The 23032-nt window shown below is 45.3% G+C and overlaps 1 protein-coding gene across 2 annotated transcripts in view; it reads left to right on the forward strand.

The window, feature by feature from the left end:
• The first annotated feature begins 796 nt into the window (after positions 1-796).
• Positions 797-23032, forward strand: part of LOC129822360 (ephexin-1-like) — a 31510-nt gene continuing 9274 nt past the window's right edge. Inside the window, exons 1-10 of one of the 2 annotated variants that reach the window (XM_055880581.1) lie at positions 797-1235; positions 1927-2259; positions 13517-13631; positions 14024-14395; positions 15081-15166; positions 16693-16928; positions 17078-17238; positions 17454-17606; positions 21888-22017; positions 22146-22220. In XM_055880581.1, the coding sequence (XP_055736556.1) occupies positions 2055-2259; positions 13517-13631; positions 14024-14395; positions 15081-15166; positions 16693-16928; positions 17078-17238; positions 17454-17606; positions 21888-22017; positions 22146-22220 (1533 nt within the window). In that variant the 5' untranslated portion in view covers positions 797-1235; positions 1927-2054. The remainder of the gene's footprint in view (positions 1236-1926; positions 2260-13516; positions 13632-14023; positions 14396-15080; positions 15167-16692; positions 16929-17077; positions 17239-17453; positions 17607-21887; positions 22018-22145; positions 22221-23032) is intronic. The other variant, XM_055880582.1, reaches the window with a different exon arrangement.

Below are 23032 nucleotides of genomic sequence, written 5' to 3' on the forward strand. Positions count from 1 at the left end.
TCTGTCTGTCTATCTCTCTCTTTCTTTCTCACTGTTTCTCTCTCTCTCACTGTTTCTCTCTCTCTCTCTCTCTCACTGTCTGTCAGTTCAGAAACCAACCTTTTCAATATACTGTTGACAAAAGGAGGATGAGAGTACTGATAGTCACTATAAGTAAACATCCTTTACACTTTCCCTCTCTCTTTTCCTTCTTTATACTGTACCTCTCCTCCCTACACACTTTCTCTCTATTCAAACATTACTCATGTAGATACTGTATGTACCTACAGGGAATGGTTTCCTCAGGAGAGTGTGTTGGTCTCATGTCAACTATAATCTTCTTCTTCTTCTTCGTCTTCTTCTTGTTTGATATAATGGCGGTGTGCAAACCAATGTTAAAGGTGCATGTCGCCACCTACTGTGCAGAAGTGTGTGGTCAATCATGGTTTACAACATTAGCTCCACATTTCTAAATCCTACTACATAACTCAGTACTTCTGGGAAAATAAAAAAGAGCCTTCAAATAGTTCCTCCCTCAACCCCAAATCCCTTCCAAACACACCCAACCCTGTCCAACCCAACTATAACCTTTGACCTCACAGAACAGCTCAATATGATTGGTTGGGTAGATCCAGTCAACAAAGCTGTGTGATTCACACAAACACACCCCACGCCCGTCTGAGGAGAGGAGTCAGTGTGGCGTTCTGTATAAGACATGCAGCTTCAGAGAGCTTGTGTTGTTACTCTGTCAGCCTTCCTTCCCCTATCTTTTGGATGTTGTGTAAATGTGTTTGACCCCCAGCCCCTTTCCGCCTGGTCTGATTAGAGGGAGGGAGTTTGATGGTTCGAGACGAGCACTCTGCTCATACGAGGCCTCGCTGAGTCTCTTTCTCTGCATTATGTCATAATCGAGCCCTGGAATACTATCTGCTACTGCGTGGAGAAATACAGAGCGAACTTTGAACTCTATTGGTCAGCTGCCTGGAGATAAGGAAGGGAGCGGGTTTAGAGAGGCCGCCACACGACAAGCAAGGACAACACGCGACACGTCAGCTGGAGACGCAGTTCTGTACCACACTGGAGGACCTACAGGAGAACTGGCAGGTGTACTGGCTTTTAGTGTGTTCTTTGAGGTGTGACAATAACCCCTATACAGGAGAATACATGGTATACACCACTGGGGAACACATCGAAGATCTTGAGAGGAGGGATATAAAGAAAAGTCCTAAAGGAGGGATCAGTGTTCCCTGGCACAGGTAAGTGGCTTTTCTGGTTCTCCAGAGCACAGAAGAGCAGAACAGAGACAGTCAGACATGCAGGTGAGGCCAGGCTAGGCTCTGGAATGTCTTTCAGCAGGCCAAATAAAGACAGTACAGCAGTGGTATTCAAAGTCGGGGTCTGCAGTGGTGTCGCCAAAATAAAATACAAATTAAGAGTACAGGTCATTGTATGGGACAATATACAAAAGTTTTTGAGAAAAAGAATTAGAAAAATGTAAATGTATTTATTGGTTTCTTTTCGATAAGAGATGAAAATGTAATGAATTGAAAGTTATTTGTTGATTTAAAAATCGAAATGTACTGATTTTAAGAAATTATTGCGAGGGGGAAAAAATGGTGTCCCCAGAAATTCTGGGGGAAGAAATGGGGTCCCCGTTGCAAAAGTTTGAATACCTCTGGGCGTGGATAGTGGGAGAAAGGAAAAAGAAAGGGCGGGTTATACACGGAATCATTTCAGCTTAAGGAGAGAGGGGGCTGACTCTGATTGGCTCCATGGGTAACTAACAACACTCCTGCCCCAAAGGCAGGGGGAGGAGAGAGAGAGAGAGCTACGGGCCTCAGTGTGCCATGCAGTCGCTAACCTATGTGAGAATGAGCCCTGAAGTGTGTGATGTGTTGCCTCACCGGGACTTGAGATTGACAGGGAAGTATTTGTTCCTTGATTCAGGCTAACGTTTGATGGATTCTACGCTCTCCTCTGCCCTGAAGACAAACCCTACAGGAACAACCCCACAGTCCCAGATCTGAGAACAGGAGTGGGACACACACCCCAAACGGAGCTTGGAGCCAGTTGTCATGGCGATGACGGCCCTGTTCAGGGGCAAGTGGGGTCAAAAGTCACAGGAGCCCCCTGAGAAGCGGCCCGCAGCGCCGGTGCACTCCAGCAATCACGAGGAGGAGGATGAGGAGGATGACAGGGTCATCACCCCCATCCGCAGGAACTCCCGTTTCTACCGTTCCGTGAGGAAGAAGAGGCTGGCCTCGTCAGAACAGCCTGAAAGTAAGAATAGAATACCCCCCTCTTCCCTTCCGCTCAGAATTTCACCAAGTGTCTGTGTCTTTTGTATGCTACAGTGGAGAGTCATTAAGTTTGAGAATACAGTAACTCATTCAGTTTTAAAATACCTGGGATTTAGGTAGCATGGAATGCTATAATCTATGTCTACAGCAGTTTCAGGAAAGTTCTGATGTTTGTCTCCATCTAATTTCATGTAAGGCCCTAATTCTAGAGTTTAAAGCTGAGCTGGTTGGTTAACTGGATCTCTTTAGCAGTGGTGGAACAATTACACCATTTTTGGGTACCTTAATGGGAAATGACTCATAAAAGTGAAAGCCACCCAGTAAAATTCTACTTGAGTGAAAGTCTGAAAGTGTTTGGTTTTAAATATACTTAAGTATCAAAAGTAAATGAATTGCTAAAATACACTACATGACCAAAAATATGTGGACAGCTGCTCATGGAACATCTCATTCCAAAATCAGGGCATTAATATGGAGTTGGTCCCCCCTTTGCTGCTATAACAGCCTCCACTCACCTGTGAAGGCTTTCCCCTAGATGTTGAAACATTGCTGCGGGGACTTGCTTCCATTCAGCCACAACTGATGTTGAGCGATTGGGCCTGACTCGCAGTCTGAATTCCAATTCATCACAAAGGTGTTTGATGGGGTTGAGGTCAGGGCTCTGTGCAGGCCAGTCAAGTTCCTCAACACCGATTGGCATTGCGCATGGTGATCTTAGGCTTGTGTGGAGCTGCTCGGCCATGGCAACCCACTTCATGAAGCTCCCGACGAACAGTTCTTGTGCTGACGTTGCTTCCAGAGTCAGTTTGGAATAGTAGTGAGTGTTGTAACCGAGGACAGATGATTTTTACGCACTACGTGGTTCAGCACTCGGCGGTACCATTCTGTGAGCTTGTGTGGCCTACCACTTTGTGGGTGAGCCGTTGTTGCTCCTACACGTTTCCACTTCACAATAACAGGACTTACAGTTGACTGGGGCAGCTCTAGCAGGGCAGACATTTCATGAACTGACTTGTTGGAAAGGTGGCATCGTATGACGGTGCCACGTTGAAAGTCACTGAGCTCTTCAGTAAGGCCATTCAACTGCACATGTTTGTCTATGGAGATTGCATGGCTGTTTGCTCGATTTTATACACCAGTCAGCAACGGTGTGGCTTAAATAGCCGAATACAGTAATTTGAAGGGGTATCCACATTCTTTTGTGTATATATTGTGTATACTTAAACATCAACAGTAATAGGTTAAATAATTTCAAATTCCTTATATTAAAGGAATAGTTAGAGATTCTGCCAATGAAATCCTGTTTCTACTTCCCCAGAGTCAAATGAACTCCTGGATACCATTTTTATGTCTCTGCATCCAGTATGAAGGAAGTTAGAGGTATTCGCGAGCCAATGCAAACAGGTGTTGTTAGCACAATGACTGGAAGTCTATGATATTTTCTACAGTAGCATGCTAGCAGTTACCATACACTTCCAGTCATTGCGATATAGATACCATAGACTTCCAGTCAATGTGCTAATGCTAAACTCAGCAAAAAAAGGAACGTCCTCTCACGGTCAACTGCGTTTATTTTCAGCAAACTTAACATGTGTAAATATTTGTATGAACATAACAAGATTCAACAACTGATACATAATAGTGAACAAGACATGTGACTAACAGAAATTGAATAATGTGTCCCTGAACAAAGGGGGGGTCAAAATCAAAAGTAACAGACAGTATCTGGTGTGGCCACCAGCTGCATTAAGTACTGCAGTACAGCTCCTCCTCATGGACTGCACCAGATTTGCCAGTTCTTGCTGTCAGATGTTACCCCACTCTTCCACCAAGGCACCTGCAAGTTCCCGGACATTTCTGGGGGGAATGGTCCTAGCCCTCACCCTCCGATCCAAAAGGTCCCAGACGTGCTCAATGGGATTGAGATCCGGGCTCTTCGCTGGCAATGGCAGGTCACTGCCATTCCTATCTTGCAGGAAATCACACACAGAAAGTGCAGTATGGCTGGTGGCATTGTCATGCTGGAGGGTCATGTCAGGATGAGCCTGTAGGAAGGGTACCACATGAGGGAGGAGGATGTCTTTCCTGTAACGCACAGCGTTGAGATTGCCTGCAATGACAACAAGCTCAGTCCGATGATGCTGTGACACACCGTACCCAGACCATGATGGACCCTCCACCTCCAAATCGATCCCGCTCCAGAGTACAGGCCTCGGTGTAACGCTCATTCCTTCAACGATAAGCGCGAATCCGACCATCACCTCTGGTGAGACAAAACCGCGACTCGTCAGTGAAGAGCACTTTTTTCCAGTCATTGGACAAGCATGGGAAACAGTGTTTAAACCCTTTACAATGAAGATCTGTGAAGTTATTTGGATTTTTAGGAATTATCTTTGAAAGACAGGGTCCTGAAAAAGGGACGTTTTATTTTTTTTGCTAAGTTTAGTTAGCAATTGGGGTAATGCTTGTTAGCAACTTCCCTCAAACTGCACACAGATACAACAATTGTATCCACAAGTTCATCTGACCCTGGGGAAGTAGATAAAGGTCTTCATTTCCAAAATCCTGAAGTATCCCTTTAAGCAAACCAGATGGCATGATTTTTATTTTTACAGATAACCAGGGGCGCAAACACACAGACATCATTTACAAACCAAGCATTTGCGTTTAATGAGTCTGCCAGATCAGAGGCAGTAAGGATGACCAGAGATGTTCTCTTGATAACTGTGTGAATTGGAAAATATTCCTATCTTGCTAAGCAATCGAAATGTAAGGAGTAAAAAGTACCTTATTTTCTTTAGGAATGTGGTGAAGTAAAAGTTGTCAAAAATATCAATAGTTGTTATTCTGTGATGTTCCATAGACCACAGAACGAGAGTGGTTGTATTGTTATACAGAGAACACAGAACGGGAGTGGTTGTATTGTTCTACAGAGAACACAGAACGGGAGCGGTTGTATTGTTCTACAGAGAACACAGAACGGGAGTGGTTGTATTGTTCTACAGAGAACACAGAACGGGAGTGGTTGTATTGTTCTACAGAGAACACAGAACGAGAGTGGTTGTATTGTTCTACAGAGAACACAGAACGGGAGCGGTTGTATTGTTCTACAGAGAACACAGAACGAGAGTGGTTGTATTGTTCTACAGAGAACACAGAACGAGAGTGGTTGTATTGTTCTACAGAGAACACAGAACGGGAGCGGTTGTATTGTTCTACAGAGAACACAGAACGAGAGTGGTTGTATTGTTCTACAGAGAACACAGAACGGGAGCGGTTGTATTGTTCTACAGAGAACACAGAACGGGAGCGGTTGTATTGTTCTACAGAGAACACAGAACGAGAGTGGTTGTATTGTTCTACAGAGAACACAGAACGGGAGCGGTTGTATTGTTCTACAGAGAACACAGAACGAGAGTGGTTGTATTGTTCTACAGAGAACACAGAACGGGAGTGGTTGTATTGTTCTACAGAGAACACAGAACGGGGTGGTTGTATTGTTCTACAGAGAACACAGAACGAGAGTGGTTGTATTGTTCTACAGAGAACACAGAACGGGAGCGGTTGTATTGTTCTACAGAGAACACAGAACGGGAGTGGTTGTATTGTTCTACAGAGAACACAGAACGAGAGTGGTTGTATTGTTCTACAGAGAACACAGAACGGGAGTGGTTGTATTGTTCTACAGAGAACACAGAACGGGAGCGGTTGTATTGTTCTACAGAGAACACAGAACGAGAGTGGTTGTATTGTTCTACAGAGAACACAGAACGGGAGCGGTTGTATTGTTCTACAGAGAACACAGAACGGGGTGGTTGTATTGTTCTACAGAGAACACAGAACGAGAGTGGTTGTATTGTTCTACAGAGAACACAGGTTTGACGGTAGGCCGGTCCTGAGAGCTAATGAAACCAGAGGAACCGGTTCCAATGTTTTAAAATATGAGTTATGCCTGTTCTTCTAGCCTCCCACCTTTAACCTCATATAGCTTGAGGCTGGAGAGGAGAGCTACCATCACTGAAATACACCTTTCCCACTGGGCAAAACATGGTTGAATCAACGTTGTTTTCACGTGATGACGTTGAATCAACTTGGAAAACTGATCGGATTTGCAAAAAGTCATCAACCCATAAGGGAATTTCGTTTTCTATTAACTGAAATTCAATAACAGGGTGACTTTTTTTTGTGTTGATTTCACGTTAAATTCACATTAGTTGACAACTCAACCAAGTGAAAATCAAACTGACATCTGTGCCCAGTGGGTTGTTAACATTTAGTACATACCATAATATATTGCCATTGACAACAAAGTATTCAGATACATGAATGTGTAGGCCAATGGACAATGAACTGTGCGACTACACTAGTGTATTCTATGGCAGTATTGTATGCTGTTTTTATTTCAACCATCCCCCTATTTTTGTTATTACCCCAAATAAAGGTGACACCTGTACATGGTGCAGGTTTCCAGGAACAGACACAGACCGCTAATTTCTCCAGGACTCTTTCCTGGTCCCTGGTAGACTTTGCCCAGCCTGTGGGATAGGCTTTTAGGGTGTGAGGGAAATTGCTTTATTTATGACCAGTTAGGTCAGGAGAGTCAGGTGCCCTAGTTAAACAAGAGTACGTTGTAAAACTTTTCATAAAACATATGGGACAATTCTAAAATAGGATGAGAAGAGGTGATACTCTTAGATGACCTAAGCATCAAAGACTGTAACCGTTGATATTTCATTCTTGAAGGATTTGAGTCCTTTGAGATGAAGTCAAACCATTATTCAACCTCTTGTCAAAGCTGGTTACGATTTTCACTTTGGGGATAACCTTATCTCTGTCCAAGTGCTCTTTCTTATTATGGGAGTTGTATAACAATTGTTGTTGAACTTTTTCATTGACCATATGCTCTCAAAACATTCTTGAATCTACAGGAATGATGTACAGTATTGTCTGGATGAGTTTAGAAAGCTAGGTTGATGTTTGTGTAAGCGACCTACATGTTGGCTAGTTAGGAGTTTGTTGTGGATGATCTTACAGTACTGGGACAGCTGCACTTTTAGTGCCGGATTGTGGATGTGTTTTTTCTGTATGTTGCTATGAACAAGTGCTGTGGGTGCCCTTGTATGGGACTGGACTGGCTGTTCCATGGCCACTGAGATGTGTGGGACTGGACTGTCTGTTTCGTAGCTACTGAGGTGTGTGTGTGTGACTGGACTGGCTGTTTCCTAGCTACTGAGGTCTGTGTGTGTGTGGGACTGGACTGGCTGTTTCCTAGCTACTAAGGTGTGTGTGTGTGTGGGACTGAACTGGCTGTTTCATAGCTACTGAGGTCTGTGTGGGACTGGACTGGCTGTTTCATAGCTACTAAGGTGTGTGTGTGTGTGTGGGACTGGACTGGCTGTTTCATAGCTACTGAGGTGTGTGGGACTGGACTGGCTGTTTCCTAGCTACTAAGGTGTGTGTGTGTGTGTGTGTGTGTGTGTGTGTGTGTGTGTGTGTGTGTGTGTGTGTGTGTGTGTGTGTGTGTGTGTGTGTGTGTGGGGGACTGGACTGGCTGTTCCATAGCCACTGAGATGTGTGGGACTGGACTGTCTGTTTTGTAGCTACTGAGTTGTGGGTGGGACTGGACTGGCTGTTTCCTAGCTACTGAGGTGTGTGTGGGACTGGACTGGCTGTTTCATAGCTACTAAGGTGTGTGTGTGTGTGTGGGACTGGACTGGCTGTTCCATAGCCACTGAGATGTGTGGGACTGGACTGTCTGTTTCATAGCTACTAAGGTATGTGTGTGTGGGACTGGACTGGCTGTTTCCTAGCTACTGAGGTGTGTGTGTGTGTGTGTGTGTGTGGGACTGGACTGGCTGTTTCATAGCTACTAAGGTGTGTGTGTGGGACTGGACTGGCTGTTTCATAGCTACTAAGGTGTGTGTGTGGGACTGGACTGGCTGTTTCCTAGCTACTGAGGTGTGTGTGTGTGTGTGGGGGACTGGACTGCCTGTTTCCTAGCTACTAAGGTGTGTGTGTGTGTGTGTGGGACTGGACTGGCTGTTTCATAGCTACTGAGGTGTGTGGGACTGGACTGGCTGTTTCCTAGCTACTGAGGTGTGTGTGGGACTGGACTGGCTGTTTCCTAGCTACTGAGGTGTGTGTGTGGGGGACTGGACTGGCTGTTTCATAGCTACTGAGGTGTGTGTGTGTGTGTGTGTGTGTGTGTGTGTGTGTGTGTGTGTGTGTGTGTGTGTGTGTGTGTGTGTGTGTGTGTGTGTGTGTGTGTGTGTGTGTGTGTGTGTGTGTGGGACTGGACTGGCTGTTTCCTAGCTACTTAGGTGTGTGTGGGACTGGACTGGCTGTTTCATAGCTACTAAGGTGTGTGTGTGTGTGTGGGACTGGCTGTTTCATAGCTACTGAGGTGTGTGGGACTGGACTGGCTGTTTCATAGCTACTGTGGTGTGTGTGTGTGTGGGACTGGACTGGCTGTTTCCTAGCTACTAAGGTGTGTGGGACTGGACTGGCTGTTTCATAGCTACTAAGGTGTGTTTGTGGGACTGGACTGGCTGTTTCAAAGCTACTGAGGTGTGTGTGGGCCTGGACTGGCTGTTTCATAGCTACTGAGGTGTGTGTGGGACTGGACTGGCTGTTTCCAAGCTACTGAGGTGTGTGTGTGGGACTGGACTGGCTGTTTCCTAGCAACTGAGGTGTGTGGGACTGGACTGGCTGTTTCATAGCTACTAAGGTATGTGTGTGTGTGGGACTAGACTGGCTGTTTCCTAGCTACTGAGGTGTGTGTGTGTGGGACTGGACTGGCTGTTTCCTAGCTACTGAGGTGTGTGTGTGTGTGTGTGTGTGGGACTGGACTGGCTGTTTCATAGCTACTGAGGTGTGTGGGACTGGACTGGCTGTTTCCTAGCTACTGAGGTGTGTGTGTTTGTGGGACTGGACTGGCTGTTTCCTAGCTACTGAGGTTTGTGTGTGTGGGACTGGACTGGCTGTTTCATAGCTACTGAGGTGTGTGTGTGTGGGACTGGACTGGCTGTTTCCTAGCTACTGAGGTTTGTGTGTGTGGGACTGGACTGGCTGTTTCATAGCTACTAAGGTATGTGTGTGTGGGGGACTGGACTGGCTGTTTCATAGCTACTGAGGTGTGTGAGTGGGGGACTGGACTGGCTGTTTCCTAGCTACTGAGGTGTGTGTGTGTGGGACTGGACTGGCTGTTTCCTAGCTACTGAGGTGTGTGGGACTGGACTGGCTGTTTCCTAGCTACTGAGGTTTGTGTGTGTGGGACTGGCTGTTGCCTAGCTACTGAGATGTGTGGGACTGGACTGTCTGTTTCCTAGCTACTCAGGTGTGTGGGGGACTGGACTGGCTGTTTCATAGCTACTGAGATGTGTGGGACTGGACTGGCTGTTTCCTAGCTACTGAGGTGTGTGTGTGTGTGTGTGTGTGGGACTGGACTGTCTGTTTCCTAGCTACTCAGGTGTGTGGGGGACTGGACTGGCTGTTTCATAGCTACTGAGGTGTGTGTGTGTGTGTGTGTGTGTGTGGGACTGGACTGGCTGTTTCCTAGCTACTAAGGTGTGTGTGTGGTGTGTGTGTGTGTGTGTGGGGGACTGGACTGGCTGTTTCATAGCTACTGAGCTGTGTGGGACTGGACTGGCTGTTTCCTTGCTACTGAGGTGTGTGTGTGTGGGGGGGACTGGACTGGCTGTTTCATAGCTACTGAGGTGTGTGTGTGTGTGTGTGTGTGTGTGTGTGTGTGTGTGTGTGTGTGGGGCTGGACTGGCTGTTTCCTAGCTACTGAGGTGTGTGTGGGACTGGACTGGCTGTTTCATAGCTACTAAGGTGTGTGTGTGTGTGTGTGTGTGGGACTGGACTGGCTGTTTCATAGCTACTGAGGTGTGTGGGACTGGACTGGCTGCTTCCTAGCTACTGAGGTGTGTGTGGGACTGGACTGGCTGTTTCATAGCTACTGAGGTGTGTGTGTATGAGTGGGGGACTGGACTGGCTGTTTCCTAGCTACTGAGGTGTGTGTGGGACTGGACTGGCTGTTTCATAGCTACTAAGGTGTGTGTGTGTGTGTGGGACTGGACTGGCTGTTTCATAGCTACTAAGGTGTGTGTGTGGGACTGGACTGGCTGTTTCATAGCTACTGAGGTGTGTGTGTGTGTGGGCCTGGACTGGCTGTTTCATAGCTACTGAGGTGTGTGTGGGACTGGACTGGCTGTTTCCAAGCTACTGAGGTGTGTGTGTGGGACTGGACTGGCTGTTTCCTAGCAACTGAAGTGTGGGACTGGACTGGCTGTTTCATAGCTACTAAGGTATGTGTGTGTGTGGGACTAGACTGGCTGTTTCATAGCTACTGAGGTGTGTGTGTGTGTGGGACTGGACTGGCTGTTTCCTAGCTACTGAGGTTTGTGTGTGGGGGGGGGGACTGGACTGGCTGTTTCCTAGCAACTGAGGTGTGTGGGACTGGACTGGCTGTTTCCTAGCTACTGAGGTGTGTGTGTGTGGGACTGGCTGTTGCCTAGCTACTGAGATGTGTGGGACTGGACTGTCTGTTTCCTAGCTACTCAGGTGTGTGGGGGACTGGACTGGCTGTTTCCTAGCTACTGAGGTGTGTGTGTGTGACTGGCTGTTGCCTAGCTACTGAGATGTGTGGGACTGGACTGTCTGTTTCCTAGCTACTCAGGTGTGTGGGGGACTGGACTGGCTGTTTCATAGCTACTGAGGTGTGTGGGACTGGACTGGCTGTTTCATAGCTACTGAGGTGTGTGTGTGTGTGTGTGTGTGTGGGACTGGACTGTCTGTTTCCTAGCTACTGAGGTGTGTGTGTGTGGGACTGGACTGGCTGTTGCATAGCTACTGAGGTGTGTGGGACTGGACTGGCTGTTTCCTAGCTACTGAGGTGTGTGTGTGTGTGTGTGTGCGAATGGACTGGCTGTTGCATAGCTACTGAGGTGTGTGTGTGGGCCTTGACTGGCTGTTGCATAGCTACTGAGGTGTGTGTGTGGGCCTGGACTGGCTGTTTCATAGCTACTGAGGTGTGTGGGACTGGCTGTTTCATAGCTACTGAGGTGTGTGTGGGCCTGGACTGGCTGTTTCATAGCTACTGAGGTGTGTGGGACTGGCTGTTTCATAGCTACTGAGGTGTGTGTGTGTGGGCCTGGACTGGCTGTTTCATAGCTACTGAGGTGTGTGGGACTGGCTGTTTTACACCTACTGAGGTGAAGTTACCGCCAGGTAAATCTATGATGTTAAAATCCCTATTTACTCTGTTCCATCTGACTGCGCAATCCACTGTCTCATCAGCTCAGCCAGGCAATTTATATACTAGATCTACACTGGTTAAAGTGTCTAGACATTATCTCCTGTTTCTTTTTGGCATTATCTCCTGTTTCTTTAGCAAGGTAATTACAAATCGGTTACTTGTAATTACCTTGCTGGTGGTCTCTCTGATATTTGCAACATTGTTTCAATATTGAAATTCGATCTCCAGCTGCTCATTAGCTCATTGTCTTGGATATATCCCCCAAAAAACACTAAACAATAGATTAAACAAACCCAAACGCAGCTACTTTGCTGTTATTCTGGCTACACTGTTAGGCGTGACTGTGTTAGCCAAAGTTGGCTAGCTAGCAAGCAAGGGATAAGAACGTTACCAACCGTCATAGCAACGGAACATTTTAGAACGAACGACTGGGTCGCGTCCATAGATTTAGAACAAAAAAACGTAATGACTGAGTTGCCTCTCTAGCAACCGATAGAACGAATGACAAGCTGGCTTGGGTACCAGTCATTGATTTGTGTCTGGACTATATCTCATGGAAGTATGAAACAGTGTGAATAAGTTCATAAAGATTTCAATGAAAATATGTCAATCATTATTTGAATATGTTGGTAACCCGTTGTATAAAAGTGATAATACCAGAGAAGCTGGTGTTTGGAGGATATATTGGTATGGTTACCGGTCCAAGACTAACTCGTGCCAATATATCCTCCAAACACCGGATTCTCGGGCATTATCACTTAACTAGAACAACATGTGCCTTTGCCCTCTGTGGTCTTAGATCAGCAGAAAAAGGTGGCACTTAACTGATGCATATCAGTTCATATCACTTCTCTTACAACAATAACCTGGAACATATGGAAGCAATTGACCCCAAATAAGCAGGAGGTAATCTCAGAAAAGGGGGATTTGAAGGCTAGCTATCCAGATTGGTCTTTGGCTTGTCCCTACCTCATTTAAAATTGACATTTTTAAATGTTTAAACGAAGAGTTAGGGTTAAGGTTTAGGTTAGGGACATCCCAAGGACCCTGAATTGCACTGACCTATCAATCTCTTTCATGTCAGTGAAGATTAGATATGTCAAAGAACTGGAGGTACCTTGGCCACTGGAGTGTTGAGAAAGTTCAAACTGTATGCCCATTGGCCAGAATCTTACAATGCTATCTCATCATTCTCTACTCGATTTACCTGATTCCCTTAATCCTTTAAGTGGTGACATTGATAGTCTGCCAAGTGTATACTCTTCTGAGGAGTTCTGGGTTATTATTATGGCCTGTCTGAGTCAGCAACCAGGAGTTTCCTGACCAAAAATGCCCCAAAGTCCAATGTGTTTGTGACCTCATGTACAACATTCAAAATATAATATTGTCCTTTGTTTTAGTTGTATAGACAATAGTTGACACATCTCATTGTCTCTTTTGTTAAATTGGATTCACACAGCTGTTTATCAAGAGCTTATAGCTGACTAAATCAAATTTCACTGTGTGAGTTCTCGTGAGATAATCACTCACTTAACACAACCACTTGGTGTCAGTTTGCCAGAGGAAAATCAGGTCTGAACGGTGTTAGTCAGTGGTGCAGCAGCTTTTATAGAACCAGAATGGAGCTGCTAGGCAAACAGTGCCATTGAAAAACAATCACTAAGTAGACTAGTTCAGCACTGAGAGGAAAACCCAGTTATTCACGTGTCCCAGGGTACTGTAGTCTGCTGACAACACACTCTCCCTCAATCCAACTCAGGAGGCTCTCCTAGCAACACATTCTTCCATCTAAAGGAGGTTTCAAAGTCATGACCACCTGCCAATCAGCCCTGTACTCACTGTGTGTGTGTTTTAATATAGGAAAATAGAGCTAGAGTATTTTAATTTCCTTGTCCTTCACTCACTGTTTCTTCTTTGCTCACACCCCTTTCCCTTAATTAAGGATTATCTTCTCTCTTTTCCTCTCTCCCTCTTTCAGGACCTGCAGTCTCTCTGAGGCCTGGCCCAGAGCCCAGCCCAGCCAGCAGGTCAGGCAGCAGCACCCTCAGTGTCCCTGATCTCCAGAAAACTCCCCTATCTCCCCGGGCACGACGGTGAGCCCCGCCATAAGCCAGGCCAGACTGATTCAAACCCAGACACTCACATGCAGACACACACTCAAACTGAGAAGCAACCAATTTATCATTGTCTTTTATGAGCTGCCTTTCCATTGAGTGAGATTTGAGTCTAGAGCAGGCTGCACTGCTCTTTGTCCTATATATTGTCAAGGAATATCTGTTTTCTGAGTGTGTTACAGTTAAATTGACATTTTAGTCATTTAGTAGATGCTCTTATCTAGAGCGACTTAAAGTAGTGAGTGGATACATTTTCATACTTTTTTGTTACTGAAATACAGATAGTTATATTTGCCTCATCTTCAAGTAGAGATATCTCTTTTGCTTATTGTTATTGCAGCTGCTTATTACTGTGTACGTGTTGTATGTAGTAAGCCAACATCTCCACGACCACTCCATTCTGGAACTGTGTTGCCAAGCAACGGGGAGCCCAGGAGCCCACACATACTTTCTAGCGGGGCCTCTTCCCCTCTTTGGATGAGGAGCGGAGGAGGAGGAGGAGAAGGAGGGAGGAAGAGCGCAGATGCTTCTCCAGCTAGCGGTCAGTGTGGAGGGGGCTCCACTTCCTCCACCTCCATTTCTAGCGCTCTGTTGTACCGGACACATGGCATGCACGTACACACTGAAGACATGGAGAGCCTCTCAGAATGCACCGCCGCTTGCTCTGTACGGGAGCCCGGAGGGGACACACAGTCACCACAACCAGCGGAAGAGGGGGTCGACGTAGAGGGAGGCAAACTCAGGTAAAAAGATGGGGAGAAGAACTGTTGGGTTCTGCAAGTGGTAATTATGTGCTAATTGGTAACTGATTAGTGAAAGTGCAGTATGTTGCAGGTGATTTATTTCTGTGTAAAAATATGCTGAAGAGGATGAGCTTTTTGAAGAGGTGCTCAGTGAAGTACTAAAACAGTATGTAGTGAGCTAGACAGTGTGGAGATAAACATGTAGTCCTCTGATTTTTTTGTGCCTGTAGAATGAGAGGAAGTGGGAGTTGCAGCATTTCTGTACCTTCTATCAAATCCATATTGGTAGCGAAAAGGAGTCCCTGGGCTCTGGTTTAAATCTTGGGGCATGAATATATTCCTTATTTTATGTGAATCTTCTTTTTAAAATGCATATTATTGATTTTGAGGATGGAATGTCTGTGGGAACAAGGATCTATTGGTAGCCTGTTGAGATATGAATATCTAACATTTCTCATGCAGTGTCAGGAGGCCATGCATAATGAACAGATGGTATTTGGACAATGTGAAAGGAAGTGCTCTCAATCTGACTCTCATAGACCTTCAGATGCTCCAATGATTGTCCTCGAATTGTTGTAAATTATAGGATGAACAGTGCTTTGCCGTTGACGTCAAAGCATCTCCTTGCTCATCTCATCTTTATTTTTCTCTCTTTCTTTCTCTCATTCTCTCTTTCTCTACTCAGGTTGGTGAGCAATGGGGAAAGAAAGGGCTCAACACCATTGAAAATAGAATCCATCTGCTACAGTCTCAACATTGTCAAGAACATTGGTGAGAAAAATGTAGCCAGTAGAACTGTCAATTCCATGCAAGTTGGAGGTAACATATATATTCCACCCACAGCACTTCAACCTCCAGAGCTGCTGCTGCACTGACATAATGATATTCTCTGTTCCACCACACACACATATGCGCAGATAGTGGTACACACAAACACATGCAGGTACACACATGAATGCAGGTATGAACACACGCACGCACGCACGCACGCACGCACGCACACACACACACACAGCTGTTAACAACAACATATCTATCCTATGACATTGCCTTAAAAAGAACAAGATTTGCCTGAAGTTCTATCACTTAAAACTTCACTGTGCATCCGTCAAGGTTGAAGGTCAAGTTTAGTGTGTGGCGGGGCTCTGTTATCTGTACTTACACTAATGGGTATAGATGAGTTCAGAGCAAGGTTAAAGGTCAGGTGCTGCACACTTGCAGGGTGAAGGATCATGTGCTGCACACCTGTTCTGTATGTGTAAATAAAAGGATGTCCTTTTGAAAGGACGCATTAATAGAAGAACTCAGGCGAAAGTGCTTATTGTCAACATGTTGGTTCAGGCACGCCTCTTTCTCCTCCTCTCTCAATCTTACCCTCTCTCTCCATCTCTCGCTCTGCTTGTCTTTATAGCCCTCTTTTCTCTCTCCCTCTCTTATATAAGTGTCAATACCAGACACCCACCTACAATAGGTTAGCATTTGAATCTGACTAAAGGGGCTTATGCAACTGTTTCCTGCTTTTCAACATCACCTTAACCTCTGTAGGGTAAGAGGGCAAAACACACTCACACATGCATGCGTGCACATACACACACACACACAGTGCCAATGTTCTCCTCCGCAACCAACCACCCCGCTTATCAATGTGCAAATATCAAGCCCTCTTTCACCTGAAACTGGCTGAGGTAAAGAGAAAGAAAAGAGAGGACTGATAGAGAAATGTGAAGTCAGTCAGCCACTGGTGGCCTGCCAATATGCAAAGGAGATGAGATCCATTCTTTCATAGGAGATGAGATCCATTCTTTCATAGGAGATGAGATCCATTCTTTCATAGGAGATGAGATCCATTCTTTCATAGGAGATGAGATCCATTCTTTCAAAGGAGATGAGATCCATTCTTTCATAGGAGATGAGATCCATTCTTTCATAGGAGATGAGATCCATCCTTTCAAAGGAGATGAGATCCATTCTTTCATAGGAGATGAGATCCATTCCTTCCAAATTTACTGTACACAATAACTCATGTCGTTACAACTCCACGATTTCACATAAATATAAAGGGAACGTTTTAGTTCTAGGTCACGGGGGTCAATGTAAAGACACCAAAGTGTAGTTGTGAGTTATAAGTTTGATTCCCCCATGGGCCACATGCTGTGTGATGTGGCTTCAGACTAAAGTGTCTGCTAAATAACCCTAATAATATAATATTGTTATCAACCAAGCATGGCCATGTGCTCCGACTCATGTTGTCTTCCTTCTGTCTTTTTTCTTTCTATTTGTCCCTTTTTTCCCTCCAGCCTTCCTGTACCAGGAGTACCGGGACACATCCAAACAGCAGGAGATCGAGCAGCGACGGCAGCAGGAAGGGTTGACCTATGGGGTCAGCACGGGGTTAGGGGTGACGTCTCCACCAGCCCTGCAGCTGCAGCTGAGGAACAACTCCCGCTCTCTGAGTCTGTGGCAGAACCTGGAGGTCGTGCAGCAGAGCGGCCTGCTCACCCAGCTACCGCAGAGAGAGATCATCATACAAGAGGTGTGAGGTCAAAGGTCATACAGTAGAGGGAAGGGCTGTACAGCAGAGAGAGAGGTGAAAGGTTATACTGTAGGGTAAAAGTTCAGAGAGGTCTTACCTGAATGGTAAGCGAGTGCCTTCTTGACCTGTGTCCTCTCTCTCTTCTCTAGGCCATGTTTGAGCTGGTAACCTCAGAGGCGTCCTACTACAAGAGTCTGGAGGTGCTGGAGACCCACTTCTTGAAGAACCCTGTGCTGGTCAACACACTCAGCCAATCAGACATGCACTTCCTGTTCTCCAACATTGAAGAGGTGATGAAGGCCAGCGAGAGGTAAGAGAAGCGTTTGTGTGTGTGACTAATCAGCACCCCATCCTCTCTGCAATGTTTGATTACTGACCCCACTAAACTGCTGTTAAACTTTCTGAAAGTAAAAAGAAAACAAGTCCTTAATCATCTTTCATTCCATATCATACTGTAATAGTTGTACGGGGACATTTATTCACCAGTCACCTGCTGCTGACGCCATACTATACATCCTTCCTTAGGTTCCTGATGGACCTGGAGAACCGCATCGAACAGTCCCTCCAGATCTCAGAGGTGTGTGACATCGTCCACCACCACGCCGTCAAGCACTTCCACGTCTTTATAACCTACGTCATCAACCAGGTGTATCAGGAGAAGAACTACCGACGCATTCTGTGGGTACCCCTCCAACTAATGTCTACAGTAGTACCATATGTTGTGTAACCTCTCTGTGGGTACCCCTCCAACTAATGTCTACAGTAGTACCATATGTTGTGTAACCTCTCTGTGGGTACCCCTCCAACTAATGTCTACAGTAGTACCATATGTTGTGTAACCTCTCTGTGCAGTAGTACAATAGAGATGGTGTTGTGGTTGGTATGGCAGCTGTAATAATAGTGAAGACATCAAAACTATGAAATAACACATATGGAATCATGTAGTAAGCAAAAAAAAGTGTTAAACAAATCGAAACATATTTTATATTTGAGATTCTTCAACATAGCCACTCTTTGCCTTGATGACAGCTTTGCACACTCTTGGGATTCTCTCAACCAGCTTCGCCTGGAATGCTTTTCCAACAGTGTTGAAGGAGTTCCCACATATGCTGAGCACTTGTTGGCTGCTTTTCCTTCACTCTGCGGTCCAACTCATCCCAAACCATCTCAATTGGGTTGAGGTTGGGTGATTATGGAGGCCAGGTTATCTGATGCAGCACTCCATCACTCTCCTTCTTGGTCAAATAGCCCTTATACAGTCTGGAGGGGTGTTGGGTCATTTTCCTGTTGAAAAACAAATGATAGTCCCACTAAGCGCAACCCAGATGGAATGGTGTGCCAAGTGTGCCTTGAATTCTAAATAAATAATTGACAGTGTCACCAGCAAAGCACCCCCACACCACCACAGCTCTTCCTCCATGCTTCACAGTGGGAACCACACATGCAGAGATCATCTGTTCACCTACTCTCCGTCTCACAAAGACACTGCGGTTGGAACCAAAAATCTTAAATTTGACCAATCAGACCAAAGAACAGATTTCTACCGGTCTAACGTCAATTGCTCATGTTTCTTGGCCCAAGCAAGTCTATTCTTCTTATTGGTGTCCTTTAGTAGTGGTTTCTTTACAGAAATTGACCATGAAGGCCTGATTTACGCAGTCTCCTATGAACAGTTGATGTTGAGATGTCTGTTATTTGAACTCTGTAAAGCACTCCTCTGCAGCAGAGGTAACTCTCGGTCTTCCTTTCCTGTGGCGGTCTTCATGAGAGCCAGTTTCATCATAGTGCTTGAGGGTTTTTGCGACTGCACTTGAAGATACTTTCAAAGTTCTTGAAATGTTCTGTATTGACTGACCTAAATGTCTTAAAGTAATGATGGACTGTCGTTTCTCTTTGCTTATTTGAGCTGTTCTTGACATAATATGGACTTGATCTTTTACCAAATAGGGCTATCTTCTGTATACCATCTCTATCTTGTCACAACACAACTGATTTGTCTCAAACACATTAAGAAAGAAAGAAATTCTACAAAATGAACGTGCTCAGTCCCCTCATGTACTCCCTGTTCACTCATGACTGCATGGCCAGGCACAACTCCAACACCATCATCAAGTTTGCGGATGACACAACAGTAGTAGTAGGCCTGATCACCGACAACGATGAGACAGCCTATAGGGAGAAGGTCAGAGACCTGGTCGTGTGGTGTCAGGACAACAACCTCTCCCTCAACGTGATCAAGACAAATGAGATGATTGTGGACTACAGGATAATGAGGACCGAGCACGCCCCCATTCTCATCGACGGGGCTGTAGTGGAGCAGGTTGAGAGCTTCAAGTTCCTTGGTGTTCACATCACCAACAAACTATCATGGTCCAAACACACCAAGACAGTTGTGAAGAAGGCACGACAATGCCTATTACCCTCAGGAGACTGAAAAGATTTGGCATGGGTCCTCAGATCCTCAAAAAGTTCTACAGCTGCACCATTGAGAGCATCCTGACCTGATATGGCAACTGCTCGGCCTCCGACCACAAGGCACTACAGAGGGTAGTGCGTACGGCCCAGTACATCACTGGGGCCAAGTTTCCTGCCATCCAGGACCTCTATACCAGGTGGTGTCAGAGGAAGGCCCTAAAAATTGCCAAAGACTCCAGCCACCCGAGTAATAGACTGTTCTCTCTGCTACCGCACGGCAAGCGGTACCGGAACGCCAAGTCTAGGTCCAAAAGGCTTCTTAACAGCTGCTACCCCCAAGCCATAAGACTCCTGAACAGCTTATCAAATGGCTACCTGGTCTATTTGCATTGACCCACCTCCATTTTTACACTGCTGCTACTCTCTGTTTATTATCTATGCATAGTCCCTTTACGTCTACCTACATGTACATATTACCTCGACTAACCTGTGCATTGACTCGGTAGCCCCTGAATATAGTCTTGTTACTGTTTATTTTTTTATTTTTTTTGATTCAGTTGATTTTAGTAAATACTTTCTTAACACTCAATTTTCTTAACTGCATTGTTGGTTAAGGGCTTGTAAGTACGCATTTCACTGTAAGATCTACACCTGTTGTATTCAGCATTTCACTGTAAGATCTACACCTGTTGTATTCAGCGCATGTGACAAATAACATTTGATTTGATTTAATACGGTGTTAGGCCACCATGAGCCAGAATAGCTTCAATGTACCTTGGCATAGATTCTACATGTGTCTGGAACTCTGGTGTCGCATCCCTCCAACATTCTTCCATCAAAGTGGCCAATCATGCCCTGTGGATGGGGGCATTGTCATCCTTTGGGGGAATAGCCATGGTAGCCAAAATAATGGAATGCCCAGCATTTTTATACGTGAACCTAAGCACAATGGTATGTTAATAGCTTCATTAACTCGGGAACAACACCTGTGTGGAAGCACTTACTTTCAATGTACTTTATCCATAATTTACTCAAGTGTTTCCATTATTTTGGCAGTTACCGGTATGTGCTGTATTGACATGTTCCATATAATGTGATATAGCGATCATCGGCATAGCATTAACGACCATTAATGACATACAGAACGTCAGTGACTGTGCTCTGAGTCACCAAGGTATTGGTGACGTTAGTGTGAGCAGCTGTTTTGCCCTGCTGGCTGGGAGATTCTTAAGAGGTTTTCACTGATGCCTCTCATTCCTAACCAGATTATTGACAGGCTGCACGTAGTTTGCGTCAAAATTTGGTAAAGGCGATTGTTGTCCTCTCTATGCAAAAAACCTCTAATTCTTATTAAACACTGTGTGGAAAGAACTAAGCTTGCTGAGCTAGAGATCAAGCTAACTTTAGCGAGGGAGACCTCTGCTGGACCTCTGCTGTTGCCAAGACAGTGTGAAGTCATAGTCTACAGGTGGCTGTGGTTTTTCGTAGGACACATCGTATGGAAAGGTGGTCTGTGTGTTTGGACTTGGTTGGATGAAGTCAGTGTGATGATTTGTTGCCAGTGATGCCAATTTAGCAATTTGTTGCTAGATTTAGCAACTTTTCAGACTACCCTGGCAACTTTTTTTTTAATCAGCACCTAGGAACAAATTTAGGTACTTTTAAAAATGTATTTGGAACTTTTAGCAACTTTTGAAAAGTCACTCAAACGCTAAAATGCACACATTTTCCCTCTAAATGACACAAAAACAATTTTCTCTGTCACACACTCAGTCACAACACACATGCCTGGCTGCAAAAGTGCATTGTGAGTGACGTCAGCAGCAGGCGCTCAGCTCGTGCACAGGCTGCAGCAGGCCAGCAGCAATTTCAGCAAATTGCAAATCATTGTTGGCCGACTGCAGCAGCAGTAGTACGGGTTCGACAAGCCAAACCCAATGAATATAGCTGGTCACGAATGTTTGATCTTGAAAAGAACTTACAACAAAAATCAACTAGTCTCAATCAAAATTGTACAGCCAGAAGTACAGAAAAGAGTGGGAGTCTGTACCTGAACAAATGTCAAATCATATTTTTTGCCGAGCTGGCCAGTCAATTTGAATAACGTTATTGTGTATTCTACATAATGACGCAGTTTTACGTTATCACGCAATGACATCACAACGTCATTTGGCAACTTTTAGCAACAAATCAACCTGCCTCAAGAAACTTTCCCTGAAAATTAGTTGGCAACACTGTTTGTTGCTCATGTAGTATAGTAGTCTGCTGCAACATCTATCAACTCTGAAGCTTGTCTACTCTGCGTAGACCGTATGTGGTCAGACAACATCATTGATTCAGTCTGGAGTTGTTTGAACATGCCTGTGTTTTGTGTTGGCTGTCTTTGTGGTGGTTTGAACATGCCTGTGTTTTGTGTTGGCTGTCTTTGTGGTGGTTTGAACATGCCTGTGTTTTGTGTTGGCTGTCTTTGTGGTGGTTTGAACATGCCTGTGTTTTGTGTTGGCTGTCTTTGTGGTGGTTTGAACATGCCTGTGTTTTGTCCAGACAGGGAAATCAGTTATTCCGCGAGGCCATGGCTCAATTGGAGAACCATCCGTGTGTCCGAGGCCTGTCCTTCACATCCTTCCTCATCCTCCCCTTCCAGAGGATCACACGACTCAAAATGCTGGTCCAGGTAAACATGGCGTTTCTTAAAAGTTAATAATAGTTGTGATAATGCTTTACTGTGTGCTAACATATTGCAGTATCATTATTCAGGATGTAGGTTTTGCTTTTAACTTCTGATGCTGTGTTTGCTTGCAGAACATTCTGAAGAAGGCAGAGGAGAATTCAGAGATTGAGGCTAATGCCATCAAGGCTCACCAGCAGCTGGAGCAGGTAGAGTAGGGAGGGGTGCTGACTTTGCTTAGGTCCAGTACTGACGCAGGTACAGTAACAGTACCAGACCAGTTTACAGTACCAAACCAGTCTGGGAGAGATGAAAGCGTGCTGGATTTGGTTCAGTACTGGCCTGGGGTGTGTTGGAGGAAGTAGTGCCGGTGGTGATTATAGGCTCAGGGCATGTCATGGTGTTGAGTGTTACATCAGAAAACAATCATTGCTGTTCATCATTTTGAGAAGACTTAGTCTTGTCACGCCTCTCTATGCTTTGTATGGAATGATGATTGTCATGATGAGGTTAATTGTCGTCGCCACAAACAAAGGAATGTGGTTTTAATTGGAGCATAGCCTCTACATAAACACAGGGTTTGAGCTCTGAAACAGGTTCAGCACCCATTCCTTTGGACACACATTTTGCATATATTATTTCCCTCCCAGTAATGTTCTGTTTAAAAGATTCTCCGGTACTTTTGTATACATTTTTGCCAGTAGTTCTGAAAGTAGCGCTCACGAGCCAAAAGTGATGCCCGAAAATGTAGTACTACGTCACATATGTGCAGACATGTTAACCACATCATTGCTCTCTCTCGCTCTTCTGTCTGTGCACCTTGCTAGCTGCCTCTCAAATGGCGAGGGCTGAAGCTCATTGGCTAGAACTGGAATTGCTAGGGGGTTGGCCCCCGTGTAGGAAAATGTAGGGACAATGGCGCCGCCTAGCTTTCAGTAAAGAGTCGCTTTCAAACTAGGGAATTTGTGGCTAATTGAGATAAGACAGTAATTCTGTTTGTAGATTATGCATGTTTGTACAA

This window comes from Salvelinus fontinalis, chromosome 24, assembly GCF_029448725.1.
Source record: "Salvelinus fontinalis isolate EN_2023a chromosome 24, ASM2944872v1, whole genome shotgun sequence".
Taxonomy (NCBI): Eukaryota; Metazoa; Chordata; class Actinopteri; order Salmoniformes; family Salmonidae; genus Salvelinus; species Salvelinus fontinalis.